The sequence below is a fragment of the Microtus ochrogaster genome, unplaced genomic scaffold, assembly GCF_000317375.1.
Source record: "Microtus ochrogaster isolate Prairie Vole_2 unplaced genomic scaffold, MicOch1.0 UNK65, whole genome shotgun sequence".
NCBI lineage: Eukaryota > Metazoa > Chordata > Mammalia > Rodentia > Cricetidae > Microtus > Microtus ochrogaster.
In genome coordinates this window covers 1,038,385-1,058,720 of record NW_004949163.1, presented here as the reverse complement: position 1 = coordinate 1,058,720, position 20,336 = coordinate 1,038,385, and the positions used below count along the sequence as shown (strand labels likewise).

At 36.9% G+C, this 20,336-nt stretch overlaps 1 protein-coding gene across 1 annotated transcript in view; it reads right to left on the bottom strand.

Moving 5' to 3' along the window:
• The window catches only part of LOC101997049 (fibronectin type III domain containing protein 3C1-like), a 122,510-nt gene that overhangs the window by 59,173 nt on the left and 43,001 nt on the right, over positions 1-20,336 (bottom strand). Inside the window, exons 2-9 of the mRNA XM_026777420.1 lie at positions 17,965-18,041; positions 16,143-16,299; positions 15,923-16,027; positions 12,708-13,430; positions 11,260-11,315; positions 10,793-10,935; positions 3,348-3,407; positions 2,767-2,905 (exon numbers count right to left, since the gene is read on the bottom strand). Of these exons, the coding sequence (XP_026633221.1) occupies positions 2,767-2,905; positions 3,348-3,407; positions 10,793-10,935; positions 11,260-11,315; positions 12,708-13,430; positions 15,923-16,027; positions 16,143-16,299; positions 17,965-18,041 (1,460 nt within the window). The remainder of the gene's footprint in view (positions 1-2,766; positions 2,906-3,347; positions 3,408-10,792; positions 10,936-11,259; positions 11,316-12,707; positions 13,431-15,922; positions 16,028-16,142; positions 16,300-17,964; positions 18,042-20,336) is intronic.

The window sequence follows — 20,336 nt, the reverse complement described above, 5'->3', positions numbered from 1 at the left end:
ACAATGCAGGAGAGATCTTCTCCACTGTATTTAGGTTTAAAACCAAATCCCTGAAAATGAAGGACAGGGAGTTTAGGAACGAAACTTAGGTTCAAGCTCTATTAGGTTCAACATACTATTTACCTTAATGGTCTTGAGAAAGTACCTTAGACTTTCTGAACCCCAAAGGGTCTGCACCAGTTCCTCTACATATATGTTACAGCTGTTAGCTTGATGCTTTCTTGGGACTCCTAATAGTGGGAGTGGGTGTATCTCTGACTCTTTTGCCTTTGTTTGATTGGGTTGCCTTGTCCAGCTCTGATATGAGGGCTTTTGCCTTGTCATATTATATCTTGTTTGACTGTGTTCGCTTGTTGTCTCTTGGAGGCCTGCTCATTTTTGAAAGGAAACGAAGGAGTAGCAGATCTGGGAGGTGTGTGTGTGTGTGTGTGTGTGTGTGTGTGTGTGTGTGTTGGGGGTGAATCTAGTAGGAGTGGTTTGTAAAGGGATGTATTGTGTGAGAGAAGTTAGTTTTAATAGACAATGGAGATAAATTTTAGTTTTAAATGTTCCATTTATCACAACATAGTGAGATAGCACATGTAAGAGCAAGTTGCCTATTAGTTACAACCCAGGACACGTCTCAATGTTATCTCCTCCATTTAACATTTTGTGGCTTATACATAGTAATTTGTGGCTGCTGTTTAAATTGACCGGCTCTTTGACACAGATTTGAAAGCTCCAAATGGAATGAAATAGTTGTCCACCCACACGAGAAAACTGAGATGAAGGTTGACAGCTTGGCAGAATTGTGTAAAGGTGCTGAAAGATATCTGTGACCACAGAGAGTTGGGCAGAACAGGGCTGGAGCTGAAAATGCTAACAGATGTCTTTGAATAGAACGAGCAGAGTGCAGAGATGCTGCTGTTGCCTTGAGCTAGTTGAGGTTGAGCAACCTATGCAGACTTGCCCAACAGTTGCCCTGCACTGAGCCCATTCAGAACACAGGGACTCAAGGTTGTTCCCCCCTCCAAGTGAGAAGTGAGTATAAAAAGGAATTGAGAGATGAGGCTAAAGATCATAGCCCCCAAACAGGACACTTACAGATCTTGGTTCTTCCATCTCGAGGACATAAGTAAGAGTTTCATTTGGGTTTGGGTTTGTTGGGGCACACCATTCCAGCCACAAATGATAGACTCCTGCTTCTTTCAACTTAGGAGGCAGCGGTGCCAGAGGTGTGTTTCCTGATGTGTGGAAGACGGCTATTTCACTGTAATTACTAAAAGGATATGTTAAAGTGGAAACACCAGTTTCAGGATCTCATGGCACTATAGACTTTTCAATAGTGAAAATAATTCAGTGTACCTGGAGCCGAAGTGATTTTTGGCAGCTAATCTGAATGCATACTTTGTAGAAGCAGTCAGTTTAAATATCTTGTGCTGTTTCATAGGACCACTGTAGCAAATTTTGAACTCTTCACCTTTACCCTTGACAATGCACACAAAATATTAGAATATTTTAAAATAGTGCACTTAATAGCACATACTCGTCATAACCTTAATCATTCACAATCAGGTGAATGATTTTCCATGATATCTGTGCATGAGGTTTAAGCCCTATGGGGTCCCTGCACTGAGAGGGGAAAATGGACACAAGCTCTCATCCTTTATCTGGAAGTTATTTCCAGTTGAAAAGCGCTTGCAAAGGAAAAATTCATTTTCTCCCATGGAGTCTCACTGGGTATCCAAACCACACTTAAGGGCAGGATCCATTCCTAACAGTAGTTGACCAATGCAAAATGAACTCAAATAGTATTTTTTTTTAAAGATTTTTTAGTGACTCATAATGCTTTGTCTGGGCATTTAAAAATATCTATAAGTCTTTTCCTTAGATATTATGGTATTTGATTCTTATGAGATTTCTTGGTGTGCAAACATGGGTCTCTATGTTTATATGTGTTTATATGCTTTTTCTCTGGCTCTTTTTTTCTGTTCATGTTTCTTTTGTCCTATTCAGGTTTCCTTGTTTTTATATAGCTTATTATTATTTTCTTCTTTCTTGTTTTAGATGCCTATTTTCTAAGGAGAATGACAAAGTCTGTGGATTTGAATGGGGGATGCACAGGGGACCTGGAGTTGAGGGAGGGGAAATAGTAATTTGCATATATTATATGAAAAATTATTTTAATAAAAATAAAATCAAAATAAATGTACATACCTCATCCCATTCCAAAAGGAAGCTGCTTATTTTGGATCCATTATCTTTGGAATCCTGCATAGATCAGAATGGTAAAATTATGATAAGTTATTTTTATATAATACATATGTATATGTGTTGTGTATTATATACATATGTGTATACATTTAATGTGTTATAAATTACTGCAATTTTTTTGGATACTTGCTTTTATGACAATTCAGATTTTAGGTTAGAATACATGTTTTACAGTCTACAACACACACACTGATTCTATAATTTCTGTTTTCACACTGAATTAAAGGAAAGAAATTAAAACTGACACTTAAGAAAATGAAGAGATATATTTATTGATAACTGTGATGACTACCACCAAAATTTCTGTGCTGGAAAGGGCAGTTCACTTTTTATTAATTATCTAAATTCTATTGACATTTTTCAATTTGCTTGCAGGACCTCTCAGAGTGAAGAGAAAAAGCATTGTGAAGAGAAGTAAGTTAGATGAAGCATGTATAAACCATCTTTAAAATTCAAGATATCAAAGAGTGTTTTAAAGTCACACTGAGATGCTTTTGTCAGTAAAATCCTTACTTTCCACTGCAGGTTCAGGCTGTTCTTGGTTCTGCTAATTAGTTTTGGTGCAAGTGGAGGGTCCGGTTCACAGCCACGTGTTGCGAAACTAACCACTTCAGACACATTTCTGTGCTGTGCATCTCTTATGGTTGTAACTCTGAAAGGGTAATAGCAATTGTCATAAGCTTTCAAGTACTGAGTCGCAGGATTGTGTTTTCTAGACACAGGTTTTATTGTTCTGTTGTTAGCATATATTCTTTATACATAGTAACGGCTCACATTTTCTCAGTATCATAGAAGATCATACCCCCTCTTTTCCCATTATTCTCTTTTGCTCCCTTCTCACTCCCAATAGCCCCCTACTTTCTGTCTTCATGGCCTTTCTTTTCAGGGTAACCTAATGAATTAAACTAGGGTTTCTTACATGAGTTTGGAGGTGGGGTTGTTTGAACCTAAAAGGAAAGGGCATTTTGCTGGTAAAAAAAAAAACAAAACAAACCAGGCTGACTTCAGGAATTGTAAGTGCTAAACTCTCAAAGGTTAAGGAGTCTTGGTTGGCTTACAGGCTGGTTGCAGGTTGTATAAGACAGACTTCTTACCTTAAAAAGTAGACTGTGCAGGGCTGGAGATCATGTAGATCCACTGTAACTTCATTATCACTGTGAAGATAATCTTTGTTTACATGGGATCTCACCTATATTTAACAGCTAATAAGCATTCCTAGTCTCGTAATACCTGAATAACTGATAAAGAACCACAGTTTTCCTTGAAGTTTGGATAATTTTGAACCACACTATATGTGTACAAAATAAGGTCACTAGTAGGCTCCTTTTGTTTTCTTATTGCTCTAGGTAGAACCTCAAGTACTATATTGAATAGATATGGAGACAGTGGACAACCTTGTCTTATTCCTGTTTTCAGGGGTATTGCTTTGAATTTCTGTCTGTTTAGTGATGTGGGATTCCCCTCTGTATGCTGTGAATATGTTTTATTACCATTGGTTACTAAAGAATCTGCTTTGGGCCTATTGCAATGCTGAATAGAACAAGGTGGGACTTCCTAGCAGAGATAGAAGAGAGAAGAATGTGTAGTCAGAGAGAAGCTATGTAGCTGCTGAAGGAGACTAAATCCCTGGAACCTTACCAGTAAACCACAAGCCTCATGTTAAAATATAAAATAGCAGAAATGGTTTAATTTAAGATATAAGAGCTAGCTAGCAATATACCTAAGTGAATGGCTAAGCAGTGTTATAATTAATATACTTTCTGTGTTATTATTTCACATCTGAGTGTCTCGGAACAAATGGGCATCCTCCACCTACAAAATGGTGCCCAACATGCGGTACAAATCCACAGCAAGAAAGCATCCAAATTAGCAGAAATAATAAATGGAAAGGGGACACAACAACAAATACTGAGGAAATTCAGAAAATCATTAGGTCATACTATAAAAGCATATAATTCACAAAATTGGAAAATTAAAAAGAAATGAACAATTTTCTGGATAAGTACCACATACCAAAATTAAATGAAGGCCAGGTGGACAATTTAAATATACTTATTACCTACAAGAAAATAGAAGCTGTCATCAAAAGCCTGCCAATGAAAAAAAGCGTAGTGCTGGACAGTTTCAGTGCAGAATTCTTCCAGAAGTTCAAAGAAGAGCTAATACCTATACTTCTTAAAGTGTTCCACATAATAGAAACAGAAGGAACATTGCCAAACTCTTTTTATGAGGCTACAGTTACCCTGATACCAATACTGCACAAAGACTCAACCAAGAAAGAAAATATCAGATCAATCTCACTCATGAACATTGATGCAAAAATACTCAATAAAATACTGGTCAGGGGCTTAAGAGCATTGGCTGTTCTTCCAGAGGTCCTGAGTTCAATTCCCAGCAACCACTTGGTGGTTCACAGGCATCTGTAATGGGATCTGTGCCTTCTTCTGGCCTTCAGTTGTACATGCAGATAAAGCACCATATAAATAAATTTAATAAATACTTAATAAAATACTGAAAAAGCATATGCAAGAACACATCAAAAAATCATCCACCATGATCAAGTTGGCTTTATCCCAGAGTAGCAGGGATGGTTCAACATATGAAAATCTTTCAGTGTAATCATTCATATAAATAAACTGAAAGAAAAAATCCATATGATCATCTCATTAGATGCTGAAAAAGCATTTGACAAAATCCACCACCCCTTTATGATAAAGGTCTTGGAGAGATCACGGATATAAGGAACATATATCTAAACATAATGAAAGCAATATACAGCAAGCCGACAGCCAATATCAAATTAAATGGCTGGAAAGTCAAATTGATTCCACTAAAATCAGGAAAAAGACGAGGCCACCACTGTCTCCATATCTATTCAACATAGTTCTTGAAGTTCAGGCTAGAACAATAATACACCAAAAGGAGATCAAGGAGCTACTGATTGGAATGGAAGAAGTCAAACTTTCATTATTTGCAGATGATATGATAGTATACATATGTGACCCCAAAAATTCTACTAGGGAACTTCTACAGCTGATAAATCTCTTCAGTAATGTTATAGAATATAAGATCAACTAAAAAAATCAGTAGCTGTGCCATATGCAAATGATAAAGAAGTTGTGAAAGAAACTAGAGAATCATCACCTTTCACAAAAGCCACAAATAACATAAAATATCTTGGGGGTAACCCTAACCAAAGAAGGGAAAGTCATGTTTAAGAAAAACTTTAAGTCTTTGGAGAAAGAAATTAAAGAAGATACCAGAAAATGGAAAGGTCACCCATGCTCTTGGAAAGACAGGATCAACATAATAAAAACGGCAATTCTATCAATAGCAATCTATATATTCAATGCAATCCCCATCAAAATCCCAACACAATTCTTCACAGACCTTGAAAGAATAATATTTAAGTTCATATGAAAAACCAAAAAACCCAGGATAGTCAAAACAATCCTTTACAATAAAGGAATTTCTAAAGGTATCACCATCCCTGACATGAAACTCTATTATAGAGTGACAGTAATGAAAACAGCTTGGTATTGGCATAAAAAGCAGAGAGGTTGATCAATGGAATTAAATCAAAGATGCAGATATTAATCCACTCATCTATGTACCCCTGATTTTTTACAAAGAAGCTAAAAATATACAATGGAAAAAAGAAAGTATCTTCAAAAAATGGTCCTGGCATAACTGGATGTCAGTCAGCATGTAGAAGAATGCAAATAGATCCATATCTATTCCCATGCACAAAACTCAAGTCCAAACGGATTAAATACCTCCATATAAATCCAACCACACTGAACCTAATAGAAGAGAAAGTGGGAAGTAGCCTTCAATGCATGGACACAGGAGACCGCTTCCTAAATATAACCTCAGTAACCCAGACATTTAGAGCAACATTACATAAATGGAATATCGTGAAACTGAAAACCTTTTGTTAAGCAAAGAAAACAGTCAATAAGACAAAAAGGCAGCCTACTGAATGGGAAACCCACATCAGACAGAGGACTGACATCCAAAATATATAAAGAACTCAAGAAATTAGATAACAAAATTCTGAATAATGCAATTAAAAAATGGGGTACAAAACTAAACAGAGAATTCTCAACAGAAGAATCTCAAATTGCCAAAAGACACTTAAGGAAAGGTCAGCATTCTTAGCCATCAGGGACATTCAAATCAAAACAACTCTGAGATACCATCTTATACCATTCAGAATGGCTAAGATCAAAAACACCAATGATAGCTTACACTGGAGAGGATGTGGAGTAAGGGGAACACTCCTCCATTGGTGGTGGGAATGCAAACTTGCACAACCACTTTGGAAATCAGTATAGCGGTTTCTCAGAAAATTTGGAATCAGCCTACCTCAAGACCCAGCAAAATCACTCCTGGGCTAAAAGATGCTCAATCATAGTACAAGTACTTATTCAACTATTTTCATAATAGAATTATTTATAACAGCCAGAACCTGGCAACAACCTATATGCCCCTCAACCAAAGAATGGATAAAAAAATGTGGCACATTTACACATTAGAGCACTATTCAGTGGTAAAAAAAATGGCATCTTGAATTTTGAATACAAATGGATGGAACTAAAAAACATTATACTGAATGAGGTAACCCAGACCCAAAATATGAATATGTATGTACTCAACCATAAGTGGATACTAGCTGTAAAGCAAAGGATATTGACTTTATAGTTCATGATCCTAGAGCAGCTAAGTAACAAGGTGAACCCTAAGAAAAACATACATAGATTCACCTGGAAAGGGGAAACAGACAAGATTGCCTCAGAAAATTGGGTGTGTGGTGGTGGGGGGGAGTAGGGTGGATGGAAGGGGAAGACTAGTGGAGAAGGGGAGGGAGAAGAGAACTTGAGGAAAGGGGATAGTTGAGATGGATAAAGGACAGAGATGAGAGCAAGGAAAAAGTTATTTTGATTGAGGGAGCCATTATGGGGCTAGCAAGAAACCTGGCACTAGAGAAATTCCCAGGAATTCACAAGGATGACACCAGTTAAGACCCTAAGCAATAGAAGAGAGGATGCTTGAGCTGGCCTTTCCCTGCAGTCAGACTGATAAATATCTTAAATATCACCATAGACCTTCATCCAGAAACTAATGTAAACAGAGGTGGAGACCTGCATCTGAGCACTGGACTGAGTTCCCAAATTCCAGTTGAAGAGTGGGAGGAGCAAAAATATGAGCAAATAAGTCAAGACTATGATGGATATACCTACTGAAACAGTTTACCTGAGGTAATGGGAGCTCACCAACTCCAGCCAGACAGGGAAAGAAACAGCTTAGGTCCAAAATAGTTACTCTGAATGTGGGTGACAGTTGTATGGCTGGGGTAGACTGTAGGGCCACTAGAAGTGGCACCAGGATTTATCCTTACTGTTTGTACTGGCTTTTTGAGATCTCATTCTCTTTAGATGGATACCTTATTCAGTCTAGATATAGGAAGGAAGGCCTTGGATTTTACTCAAAGCAATGTGCCTTACCCTCTATGAGGAGTGGATGGTGGGTGGGGTAGAGGTTTTAGGTGCTTGTAAGGGGAGGAATCCAGGGAGCGGAAACTGGGATTGGTATGTAAAATGTAAAAATATTGCTGGTTTTCTTTTTAAAATTAATTAATTAACTAATTACAAAAGTGTACATAGGCTTGGGAAAGAGAGAACAAAGAGTATAGACAGTTATAAAAAGAATTAATATAAAAGAGTTCAGACAGATATAGATTAAAGGAGTAAAGAGAGAAAATATTTAAAAGCAATAGAGTAAAAAAGGTCACATAAAGATGGAAAATACACAAAAAGTCTGGATTATGTATGCTGTTGTGTTTTCTTTGAGTTTTTTGACTGTGAATGAGCTAAGCACAGAGAGACATTTCATTGGTCGGGCCGCTAAGCTAAACCAACATATATATATTTAATAGATATCTTGACTCTAAATTTGGGTTGAAGGATAAGTTCCTTTGGAAAAGAGGTTCTGCTTTTGTTTCCACAGAGGTTAATTGAGAACCTGTATATTCCTTCCAGACTAATGTGGATTGATGGAATAGGTATCAATGAAACCCCTCCCCAAATACTTTGCTCAGCAAAAAGCAGGAAGCAGTTTGGTGAGAACTATGCTTAAATTCTGAAATATTGTTTATAAAATTTGTTTTCATTTAAAGGGGGATATAACATAAAGATGAATATTTTACATTGATATGGACTCTGGATTATTGATACAAATTTAAGGTCAATTTGGTTATGTGAATATTTCTGCTCTTGTTTAAGGTATTGTGTTTGTGCAGCTCTTTTAAAATGAAACATATTGTTAAGAAATACAGATTAAGAGATAGTCATTTGTAATAAACAAACTTTTAGTCATGTTAGTTAGGTTTTCTAGATGTACAGAGATATATTTCAGATAGATAGGTAAATCTTTCAAAGAATTACAGAATATGGTATTGAAAATGTTTTAAGACCTGGGACTCTTCTCTACAGTGAGACATGTCTGCTTCTGGAAGCACCAATTCTTCATAGAGGTTGATGGGCATTGAAGAAACTCATTATGGAAATTGCTTTAATGTGACTAGGCTAACCATTTGGGCAAGAAACTGCTCTTGCCTGCTTGATGGTTTTCTATATAAACTGGACATGCAGGACCTGCTGAAAAATGATTGCTGAAGGTGACTAAAGAAGGTGAGACAGTCCTTCAGCGTTCCTGCTTCATGGAAGAGTCTGCCAGATATTCTGTAGGATACAGAAGAAAGTTACTGACAAACTGCCAATAGAGGCAGATCTTTCTGTGAAATTTCCTGCTTTGTAGAAAAGTCAGCCAGATCTGTAGGCTGAAGATAATGTCCCAATTTTACAATGAACTTTGGGTGGCTTTCGGGGCAGCGAGATGTCTCTGTCAATTCTACGGTTTTGTAAATTGCTTACAATGCACTTCCTGTTAACTTAGGTAACATTATATCCTTCTGTAGTCTTTGATGGAGTTGAAGAATAGATCGAATTATAATTTTCCTTAGTTATGATAAAAGATAAAGTATATATAAATATTGTAATTGTAATTTTTACTTGATAGTTGTTTTGTTGTATGTAATTTTACTATGTTAAAGTTAAAACATTCCTTTTAATTTAGATAGAAAAGGGGAGGTGATGTGGGATTCCCTTCTGTATGCTGTGAATATGTTTTATTATCATTGGTTAATAAAGAATCTGATTTGTGGCTTTTGCAATGCAGAATAGAGTAATGTGGGAATTCTAAGCCGAGCTAGAGGAGAAAACAATGTGGAGTCAGAGAGATGCCATGGAGGTGCCGAAAGAGACAGAGGCCCCAGAACCTTACTGATAAACCATGAGCCTTGAGGTAAAGTATAAAAAATGGAAAATTTGGGTTAATTTAACATATAAGAGTTAGCTAGCAATTTGCCTAAGTTACTGGCCAAAACATGTTGTAATTAATATAGTTTCTGTGTTATTATTTTGGGTCTAGGCATCCAGGAACAAATGAGCAACCTCCACATATATTTGCTGTTAGCTATTGGCTTGCAGTATATTGCCTTTATTATGTTTAGGTATGTTCCTTGTGTCCCTGCTCTGTTCAAGACCTTTATCATGAAGGGATGTTGTACTGAACTAGTGATGTGTGTAAAGTGCATGACATGCCAGAAATAGATTTCCATGCAAGTTAATTTTGCATTTCCCTTTCTCTTACCCAGTATAGAGGATTGTGGGTTGTGATTCTTAAATCTCACAATTTTACATGATAATTATCAAATTAATGGAACTTTACAGAAATTCCCTTTTTTACTTTGAGTATCTGGCCAAAAAGAGTTTTAGAAAATCAAATTGTCTAATATGATTTTCAAAGTATTGTACACCATGTCTGGCTTTCTTACTGCCTAAGCTGAAAAATGGATATAAGACTGTCCCTTTCTCTCTATCTGAATGTCTTTCCTTCCTTGTTTCTGTCTGTTGCATCTTCATTCAGGCTGACTGCTGTTTAGAGCATCTGGTTGTGCACATGTTATCTTCTAATGTATTCTCTATAGTCCTGGATCAATCTTCTGAGCCACACCCCTCAATTTATCTTGCTATTTTAACAGACTCCTTTTTATAACCAGCTCCCAGAACTTAATTAAGAATCCAGGGCTTGAATTTTCACTGCCATGTAAACTATCTCACTTGTTTACCCAACGACAGCATCACGTGGAGCTCTTTCTTTCTAAATTGTACCAATTGAAAAATGAGGAGGAATTGGAGGTTTACTTTTTTATCCTCCTAAAGTTCAAATTTGTCTACCAGGAAGCTTGTAGATGAAAATGGATGATCCGATATTTAAATAACATCTTCAATCTAATGAGCTTTGTTGATTTTTTGAAAACCAACTATTAGAAAAAACTAAACTAAAAACTAACCCTGTCTAATGGAAGAATCTAGGAAAAATGAAGAATTTAGCCTAGGGATAAGTTGGGCACAATGATTATATGCTTATACAATATACTTGAAGTGAATAACACAAAGTAATTAAAAAGACTTACTTATACATGCTTTTGTAGATTTCATTTTTACCATTGCTAGACAGTGCCAGTTCAAATGTCACAGGAGAATTAATATGATCACATTTTTCAGTACTGTTCAGATTCCATGAAACAGTAGCAGATCTTGTTTGGATATTAGAAACCTAAAATGATAGAAATGCAAGGAATATACTTAAAAATCATAATGTGTAATTTTGAATACAGTCTTTTTCTTCAGTCTTAATTGATATTAGGTGCATCACTCATATTAGGTGCTGAAATACTCAGATTAAATAATTAGCCATTAATTTTATGTTTAATAGTGCTGCATTGGTTATTATTGCATTGCTGAAGGAAGGAGATTATAAAAATTTAACACAGTAAATACTTCAAATGAATCTTCTATTAAAGAAAACATCACAGTGAATGTGCAGGGTCAAGAGAGAAAAGGTAAAAAAGAACACAAAATCTTCAGTCTAGTTACTTACCACAGGCTTTTCAAGGTTGGAGCAGCAGGGCTGTGCTCTGTATTCTGTATTGTTTTCTAAAATTAAGAAAAATCCCACCTCAAACAATAGTAATGATAACATATTGGCAAAAGCAGGATAAAAAAGTTAGGTCTATTATCACCTTTCAAATACATCAGCACAATGAAAATTACAAAGACCTAATGACAACTTACATTAAACACTAAAACAAGAATCTGATCAAAATATGTGTTAAACTCAGCAGGATATTACAACATACCTCAATTTAAGTAAAATCAGACAGACTAAGTAGGATTGAAATTTGCAATGTTTCATTAGAAGACAACCAGAAAAGCATTCAAGGATATGCAAATTTTGCAAGAAGATGCCTTTTAAACTATGTGTTTTTGTGTGTGTATATGTATATTGATGGGAATGTAATCCAGGGCCTTTTGCATACTATACAATCACTGCACCTAGACGCTTTCTCACATTTTTTATGATTTTAAGAGGCAGCCTAATTATGATTTTGCTTACACTAATTGGTTTTCAAAAGAAGAATGAGAGTTCTGTTATTTGCTACAACATATACAAACCCAAAAGACATTATACTAAATGAGATAAGTCAAGTCCAAAAAATAAATACAGCATGATCTCACTTATATGGAGAATTTTGTAGAGTGAAGGAAACATTAGCAGGGATGGGGTTGAAGTTAGAGAATGGGTAGATGCTGAACAAAGGGAAGAAACTTTCATATGAGAGAAATAGATTTCTGAAAGCTATTACATGGCAGGATGATTCTAGTTAATATAAGGTATATTGCAATATAAAACACATGCATTTCAAATGTTGTAACATAAAATTCCTGATTGGGGTTAGTTAGCTTTACTTACTAGTTCTACTTTATATTTCTAGATTACATGTTTGTGCATCACACTGTACTTTATAAATGTGTGGTTATTATTTGTCAGCTAATAATAAATTAAAAATAAATTATAAAACCATGGAGGTACACGTATCATCAGGTTCAGAGGAAGCAGAGCAGACAATACTATGTTAATATTTAAAATGGGCTGGCAAGGTGACAGTAGAGAATAATGGTGCTTTCCACCAAGCTTTATGACCTGGATTTGGTCCAGGGACCTGCATAGTCGAAAGAAGAAAATAAACTCCTATGAGTTACCTCTGATATCCCTCATTCACATACATACACGAGCTAAATAAATAATGATGTCTAATAGAAATTTATTTAAAAATGCATTGAGAGTCCAACATATTTGACTTGAGTATTCACTGCTCATTGACAACAAAACTTCATTCCTGGGTCCTCTAATCCTTCCTTGTTCACATCCATACACAGACTAAATAAATAAGTATGTATGGTAGAAATGTATTTAAAAATGCAGTGAGAGCCCAAAGTAGTTGACTTGAATACTCAATGACAACAGTAGTAGATTCCTGGGTTTACCTTGTAGTACTGCATTTGTAGACTGAGTCTTCCTTTGTTTTTCATCTGATATCTGCTTATTGTCTTCACCTTCCACATTATTCTCTCTCTTTCCATGATTATCTTCAGTATAAGCCCTGGTATTATTGGAAATGCTGGCAGCACCAGAAGGTCTGAACACATTATTAATTGAAGCGGGGAGATGAGTGTTTTCAGAGATGAAAATGTTGCGATCACTCTCAGAAATATAGCTTGGAGTACTCTCGGTATTTGATGACTTTTGAGTTCCATCAGAGGTGACTGGATCCTGAGCAATTCTGGAAGGACCTGGAGCACTATTAATGATGTCAGAGCAAAGAGTAGCGTTTGAGATAGAAGTGCTAGGGGTATGTTCAGAGGAACTAGTGATTGTGTCAGTAGTGCTAATGTCTGGAAGAGTGTCGGCAATGTAGGTTTTTGGAGTATTGTCAATGGTGCAAGTGCTTAAGACAGTATTCAGAGAGCAAGTGTTTGAAGTATTGTTATCAGTGTTAATGCCTGGAGGAGCATCCACCACAGTGTAAGGACAAAGAAGACTAGAAGTACCAGACATGTCATTAGTTTTGTTTAGAGGCAAAGGAGTGTTATTAAACATGGAGCTAGTCTTCTGTTCACCAAATCGGCGATCTCTCATTTTCTTCTTTGACATTTTAACATTTCTTTTATGCAATTTGTCATGATGTGCTCTTCCATGACGATAGGTTTCTGAAAAGATGTGATAATGTTCAGTAATCATAATAACCATATTCTTTCAAGTTCTTTCTTCCACTTAAACATCAAAAGAACACTGGTAAATCATGCTTTACTTATTTTTTTTACTTTGCTTCAATCCAAATATTCAGTTTTTATGTATATGTTTTATGTATATGTTTTTATGATAAACTGATAGGCATGGAAAAAGATGAGCAAATACAGTATTTTTGTAGATAATAATTTCACTTTCAAATCTTCAGATCTTATGATTGTGGTGACAATTCTCCAGGTCCTTTTGTATTCCCAATAGATAGCATTACTAGTCAAGGATTTTGAATAATTTTTCAATCTGAATTTATAGAAAAATATGTACCACAAATCCATGCTATATAGAAGCAAAACAAATATTAATAAAAATAAAGATTCATGAGTATATTACCTAAGACCATAAACTTTAGGGATTATAAACATTTGGTCTATGGATTATCATTAGCCCTAAGATATATGCATGATATATAATCATTGAAGGAAATGCTATTATCTTCTACTATTTTCAACTTTAATAACTGTCCAAATCTGTTTGCTTTTAAGAAACTGAAAATCCTTAATATTTTTCCACTTTTATAAAATTTTCTGTTTCAAATGACACCTATTCATTATAGTGTACTGACGGATTTCATGAAAACATTTTAATACAATATATGATGTACTTTGCCCATATTTACCTCCTTACCTTTCCATTTCTTTCCTCTCTCATGCTCTTCTCTATTATTGAGATACTCCTTCTTTTTTCCTTCCTCCTCCTTACCCACCTCTGCCTCCTCATGTTTTTGAGACAAAAATCACATTTCCTAGGCAAGCCTCAAACTCCAGTATAGACGACCTTTAACTTCTAATCCTCCTGCTTCTACCTCCAGGATGCTAACCTTGTACACAAACACCACCATGTCTAGTTTTGTGTGGTACTGCTGCTTGGGACATCAGTATGACAGTTTCTAGAAAATTGGGAATCAACCTACCTTAGGACCCAGCAATATCACTGTTGGTCATATGCCCAAAGGATGCTCAATTATACTACATGGACATTTGCTCAACAGTGTTAATAACAACATTATTTGTAATAACCAGAACCTGAAAATAACCTAGATGCCCCTCAACCAAAACATGGATAAAGAAAATGTGATACATTTGCACAATGGAGTACTACTCAGTGTTTAAAAAAATGCCACCTTGGAATTTTCATGCAAAAGGATGGAACTAGAAAAACCATCCTGAGTGAGTTAACCCAGACCCAGAGAGATGAGCAAGGTATGTACTCACTCATAAGTGGATTCTTGCTGTAAAGCAAATGATATCAAGCTTATAGTCCATGACCCCAGAAAAACTAAATAACAAGGAGAACCCATGTGAAACATATAAATCACCCTGGTAAGGGGAAATAGACAAAGTATCCTGGAAAAATGGGGGTGGGGTAGAAGGGAGGGAAGAAGGGAAGGAGGAGGATAGAATGCAAGGAGAACTTGAGGGAATGGGGCAGTCAAGATGGGAGGGGGACAGAGATGAGAGCAAGGAAAGAGATATCGTGATTGAGGGAACCGTCATGGGGCTAGTGAGAAATCTGGACCTAGAGAAATTCCCAAGAATCCACAAGTATGACCCCAGCTAAGACCCTAAGCAATAATGGAGAGGGTTCCTGAACTGGCCTTGTCCTGTAGTCAGACTGATAACTATCTTAAATGTCACCATAGAGCCTTCATCCAGCAAATGATGGAAGCAGAGGCTGAGAGACATAGTGGAGCACTGGACTGAGCTCCCCAAGTCCAGTTGAAGAGTGGGAGGAGTGAGAATATGAGCAAAGAGGTCAAGACCATGATTTAGTTTACCTGAACTAATGGGAGCTCACCAACTTTGGCCAGAGATGAAGTAACCAGCATAGGATGAAAGTAGGTCCTCTGAATGTGGGTGACCGTTTTATGGCTAGAGCAGGCTTTGGGGCCACTGGTAGCGGGGCCAGGATTTGTTCCTACTGCTTGTACTGACTTTTTGGAACTCATTCTTTTTGGAGAGCTTCCTTGCTCAGGCTAGATATAGTAGGGAGGGCCTCGGACCTTCCTCAAAGCAATGTGCCTTACCCTCTCTGAGGAGTGGATGAGGGGTGGGGTGGGGGTAAGAGGAAGGAATGGGAGGAGGGGAGGAAGTGAGAAGTAGGATTGGTATATATAATGGAAAACAGTTATTTAAAATAAAATTAAAAAAGAAAGAAAAGAGAAGAGTGCATACTGGGGTGGAGAGATGGCGCAAAGGTTAAGAGCACTGGTGATCTGGATTCACTTCCCAGCCCCCATACAGTAGCTAACAACTGCCTGTTAATGCCGGTCCCAGGACATATGATGTCCTCTACTGGGTTTGGCAGGCACTATACACACACAGTGCACGGGCTTCAGGTAGACCCTTTGTACACCTAAAAAGAATCAAAATCTCAAAAGAAGGAAAGCACATATTACCATGATGCTCCTGGTATATAAATGTTGCTGGTGGTGGTCGCAGCGGTGGTGGTGGTAGTGCTGGAGGTGGTGGCATCTGCTGCGGAGCAGCTTCTTGGAAGTAAGGTATTGGGAGTTCCCCATGAACTGGGATACATAAGCTGAGAGGCTTCTTGGGAGTAAGGTATTGGGAATTCCCCGTGAACTGGGGGATACATAAGCTGAGAGGCTTCTTGGGAGTAAGGTATTGAGAATTCCCCATGAACTGGGGGATACAGAAGTTGAGAGGCCTGAGGGAATGTCAGCGGTGGCGGTGCTATGAAGGGTGAGAGCTGCTGAGCAGGAGCAGTCAGGGGCATGTGGTAGTCAAGTGTTTGAGGCACAATTTCTTCCTCCACCTAAAACACAAGACAGAATCATATTAAAATCCACAGAAATCATTATGTTTATGATTTATACCATATCTTGTTAATTTGGCAAGCTATAACATCAAGGATCAATAATTTAGAAGGCAAGATCATTCTTTTTTTCCACATGTATCTTGCTTTCTTTTGAGACAGGAGCTCATTATGAAGTTTCTGGAACTCACTGCATAGACCAGGTTGACTTTAAACTCACAGAAATCCACCTGCCTCTGCCTCCTGAGTACTGAGATTAAAGGTGTGTGCCACCATTCTTGGCTGCAGGTAACTTTCTGTTTAAAGGAAGTAATTTCTGGCACACTTCAAAACCTTAAAGTGTACCATATAATTTAAAAGTACCCTTCCTAATCCTCACTTTCTCAATGCTTTACAACAGGAAACTATTGTGAATTTATTAAGAATACTTCTAAAATTTGCTTTTTTTCCTTCTTATTATATCACAGTAGTATTATTCCTATTATGTACTTTCCTTTTTTATTTAACAATATACCTTTGAAGACTTTTCTGTATTTGTTTATAATTATCCCCTCCTTCCCTTTTGAGACAGTCTTTCATTATGAAGCTCTGGTTTTCCTGGACCTCACTATGTACGAGGCTGGTTTTGAACTCACAGAGATCTGCCTGCCTCTGCCTCCCAAGTGCTGTGATCAAAGGTCTACACACCAGAACCATTTCTATTTTCCCATTTTTTGCTTATTGTTAAAGTGCTTCATTATCCTCATAGGTTGTAGTCACTCATTTATAAGCATGTGTTCATTTTTAAACCTCTTTGTGAGTAGAAACAGCACTATAAGGAATATTATGTATATGATTCATATATCATTCCAAAGTTGTAAAAATAAATCTGTCTGATAAATTAAAGAATTTACCTATTGAAGTATTCAAAGTAAAATGCTGAATGCAAGCACAGGTGCTCTCATATTTTGATTAGGCAATTTATTATTATTATTACAAATTTTCACCTCCTCCCCTCTGATTAGGCAATTTCTTACAAGTAATTTTGTTTAGAATTAAAATACACTATATTGACTCCTTTGGCATGTTTTGCATCTACACCACCATGCAATATACACAAATAAATAAGCCATGAAGCAAAGGCTTTGGGGAAGGATAACAAGACATCTTCTCAAGTGTATATTTTCAAGACCATTGGATATTTTCTTATTCTCAGTAGGAGTGTTATCCATCTTTCAATTTAGGTGCACAAATAATTGTGTGAGGAATTTTTAAAAAGTTTTTCTTAGGCCTTTAAGAATGAAATACTACTGAGTTGAAAATACCATGTCATTTTAAGGACCAAAGATTGTATGTTTTCAGAAGCCATTACTGTGAGAATTATAATGGTACTTAAGGTCAATTAACAAACTCTACAAAGCAAGGGAAGATTATTAGATATGCCTTTATATAAATTCAGTAAACAATGTGATATCGCTTATGAGGCAATCTAAGGGAGGCTTGATTAAAGCCAATCACTTGAAATAATTACAGTTAAAGATTTATTTAAAAGCAAAATTGAAAGAAATGACAACAATAAAGTAAATAAATAAATATTTCTGAAAACCTTTTATCACACACTGGCATAGCAAAAATATTAGATGATAATATAGTGCTAGACACCAAATAAAAACCGCATTAGCATACCTGAGATGTGTAACCAGGAGGAAGGTATATTGGTTGCAAATTACTGTTTGGAGCTATCATGGGTATGTCTTCTGGTCCTAGAAAATTATTAATGAAGTTTAAACAAAGTCCATTACAGAATCCAGCTATGTTTGCATAGTGAAAATCAGCACTGAGCTTCAACAATAGCTACTTTGAAAGGATATTTTCGCATATTCACAAAACCCATTGCCAAAGTATTGAAGAATCACTAGAAATTCATTTCAACCAATGGAACATCATTAAAGAACATCATGAGGACTTGTAAATTATGTCTTCTAAAAATGTTGGCAAGCTCACTATGAATGAAAATGAGCTGTCAGCTTTCTGCTAGTGCTCTCTCTCTTAGCACAGTTATATTGCCTAAAGTTTTTCTCTGCATCATAAAATAATTTCTTGCAGTGATATTGCCTAATAAAATGAAAGGAATTTTTATTTTAGGGCTTCCTTCCAATAATATTAAGGTGAATATACGGACATATATGTGTGTAACAAGTGTCAATGAGAAAGCGGCCTGTAAGAGAGCTAGGAGGGTATATAGCATAGTTTGGAGGGAGGGAAGGATAGGGGGAATGACGTAGTTATAATATAATCTCAAAAGAAAGGAAATGATTACAAAAGTGAACTAGGGGCCTGGAGGGATGGCTCAGTGGGTAAGAACACTCACTGATTTTCCAGAGGATCTAGGTTTCATTCCCAGCTCCCTCGTGATGACTCACAGCCTTTGGTTAACTCTAGTTCCAGGGCATCTGATGCTCACTACTGATGCCCACGAGCACTGCACACACATGGTGCACAGACATCCATGCAGGTAAAACACTCATACACATAACATAAAAATAAAGAAATCTCAAAAACTAAAAAAGTGAACAGTTTGTACGAAATGACCTAGTATAAAGAAGAGCTCAGAACTATAAATGTGATGCTGCACTTTTATACCACAAATTTTAATATCTCAACCACACATTTGCATAGCAGCTGAAAATTATATTACAGATACTTATATGTCTTCTTTCTTTGGGTTATCTGTGTTTTCTTCATTGTTTGAGACAAGGTTTTTTTTGTGTCACAGCCCTTGCTGTCCTGGAATTCTCTTTGTAGACTAGGCAGGCCTGCAACTCAGAGATATCTGCCTATTTCTGCTTCCCAAGTGCTGGGATTAAAGGCATGCACCACCACCTGGCTATTTGCAATTTTTACCATTAGTATTTAGTTGTAAGAATACATGTGGTTTTAAGACCCTTGAATGGTAATTTGTGTGGCTTCATGATGAACATTACATACCAACAATTTAAAATCCTTTCTCAGATGATATTTTCAGAAACTCTGGAGACACGGGTGCAGAGACAAAAAGCCCGACAAGATAAAAACAGAAATTCCCCCACTTTCAAAATCAGATTGACCAATCAGAATGTCACATCAGTGACTTGAGCTGTCTTAGATAAACATTTAGTCTCTAACTTCTTTTAAACATGATTTAGTTTTGTTTTGTGTATATGGGTGTTTAACTTCATGTATGTATGCGGGCCATGTGTTGGCCTGCTACCTGAGCAGAACAGATCTACTGGATCCATGGGATGTCTGGATCCACTGGAATCTGAGTTACAATGGTTGTGGGCTGCTTTGTGGGCCACTGGGAAATAAACCTGGGTCCTCTGCAAGAGCAAACAGACCTCTTTGAGTATAACTTCCGAGGAACCTCAGCACAAATGTCAGTGTCATGAATGAAAGTTGGTGCTACAAAGTTTATTACTTAACAAAATAGGTGCTTACTAGTCTATTCAGAAATGAACCCACACAAATTACATGAAATAAGATTAAATAACTTTCCTTTTAAAAAACTATTATTCTCTTTCAAGTGGTGATTCTTTCAGAATTTTCTTGCTGCATTTCTATCTTTGCAGCATATTTTCTTTGATCATATATATGTATACACACACTATATATATATATATATCCCAAACTCCTTCTCTCCAGCTTTCCTCACCCTTCCAAAATATCTCCCGTTTCCTTTTCTATCTGCCCACACAGCTGTGAATTTACCTTTTCAGAGTGAGGATCTTTTTGTATCCCAGGAAGCAGCTCACAGTGGTAGCTGTTCCTGGTCTCCATCTTGGAGAGTGTTTGTTTCCCGCCCCCCCCCCCGTGCTACTTCCCTCCTTTCTTTCAACTTTGGCCTCAGATTGAAAAGATGGTTGCCAACTTTGTAGGTTATTGGGTCCTGGTCAGGGGGTTACTCCCTGCTGGATACTCCAAACCCTCTGCAATCTTTAGCCCCTCTCCAACCCTCTCTGGCCTCTGGGTAGTATAGCTCTCCCTCTCCTCTCCTCTCCTCTCCTCTCCTCTCCTCTCCT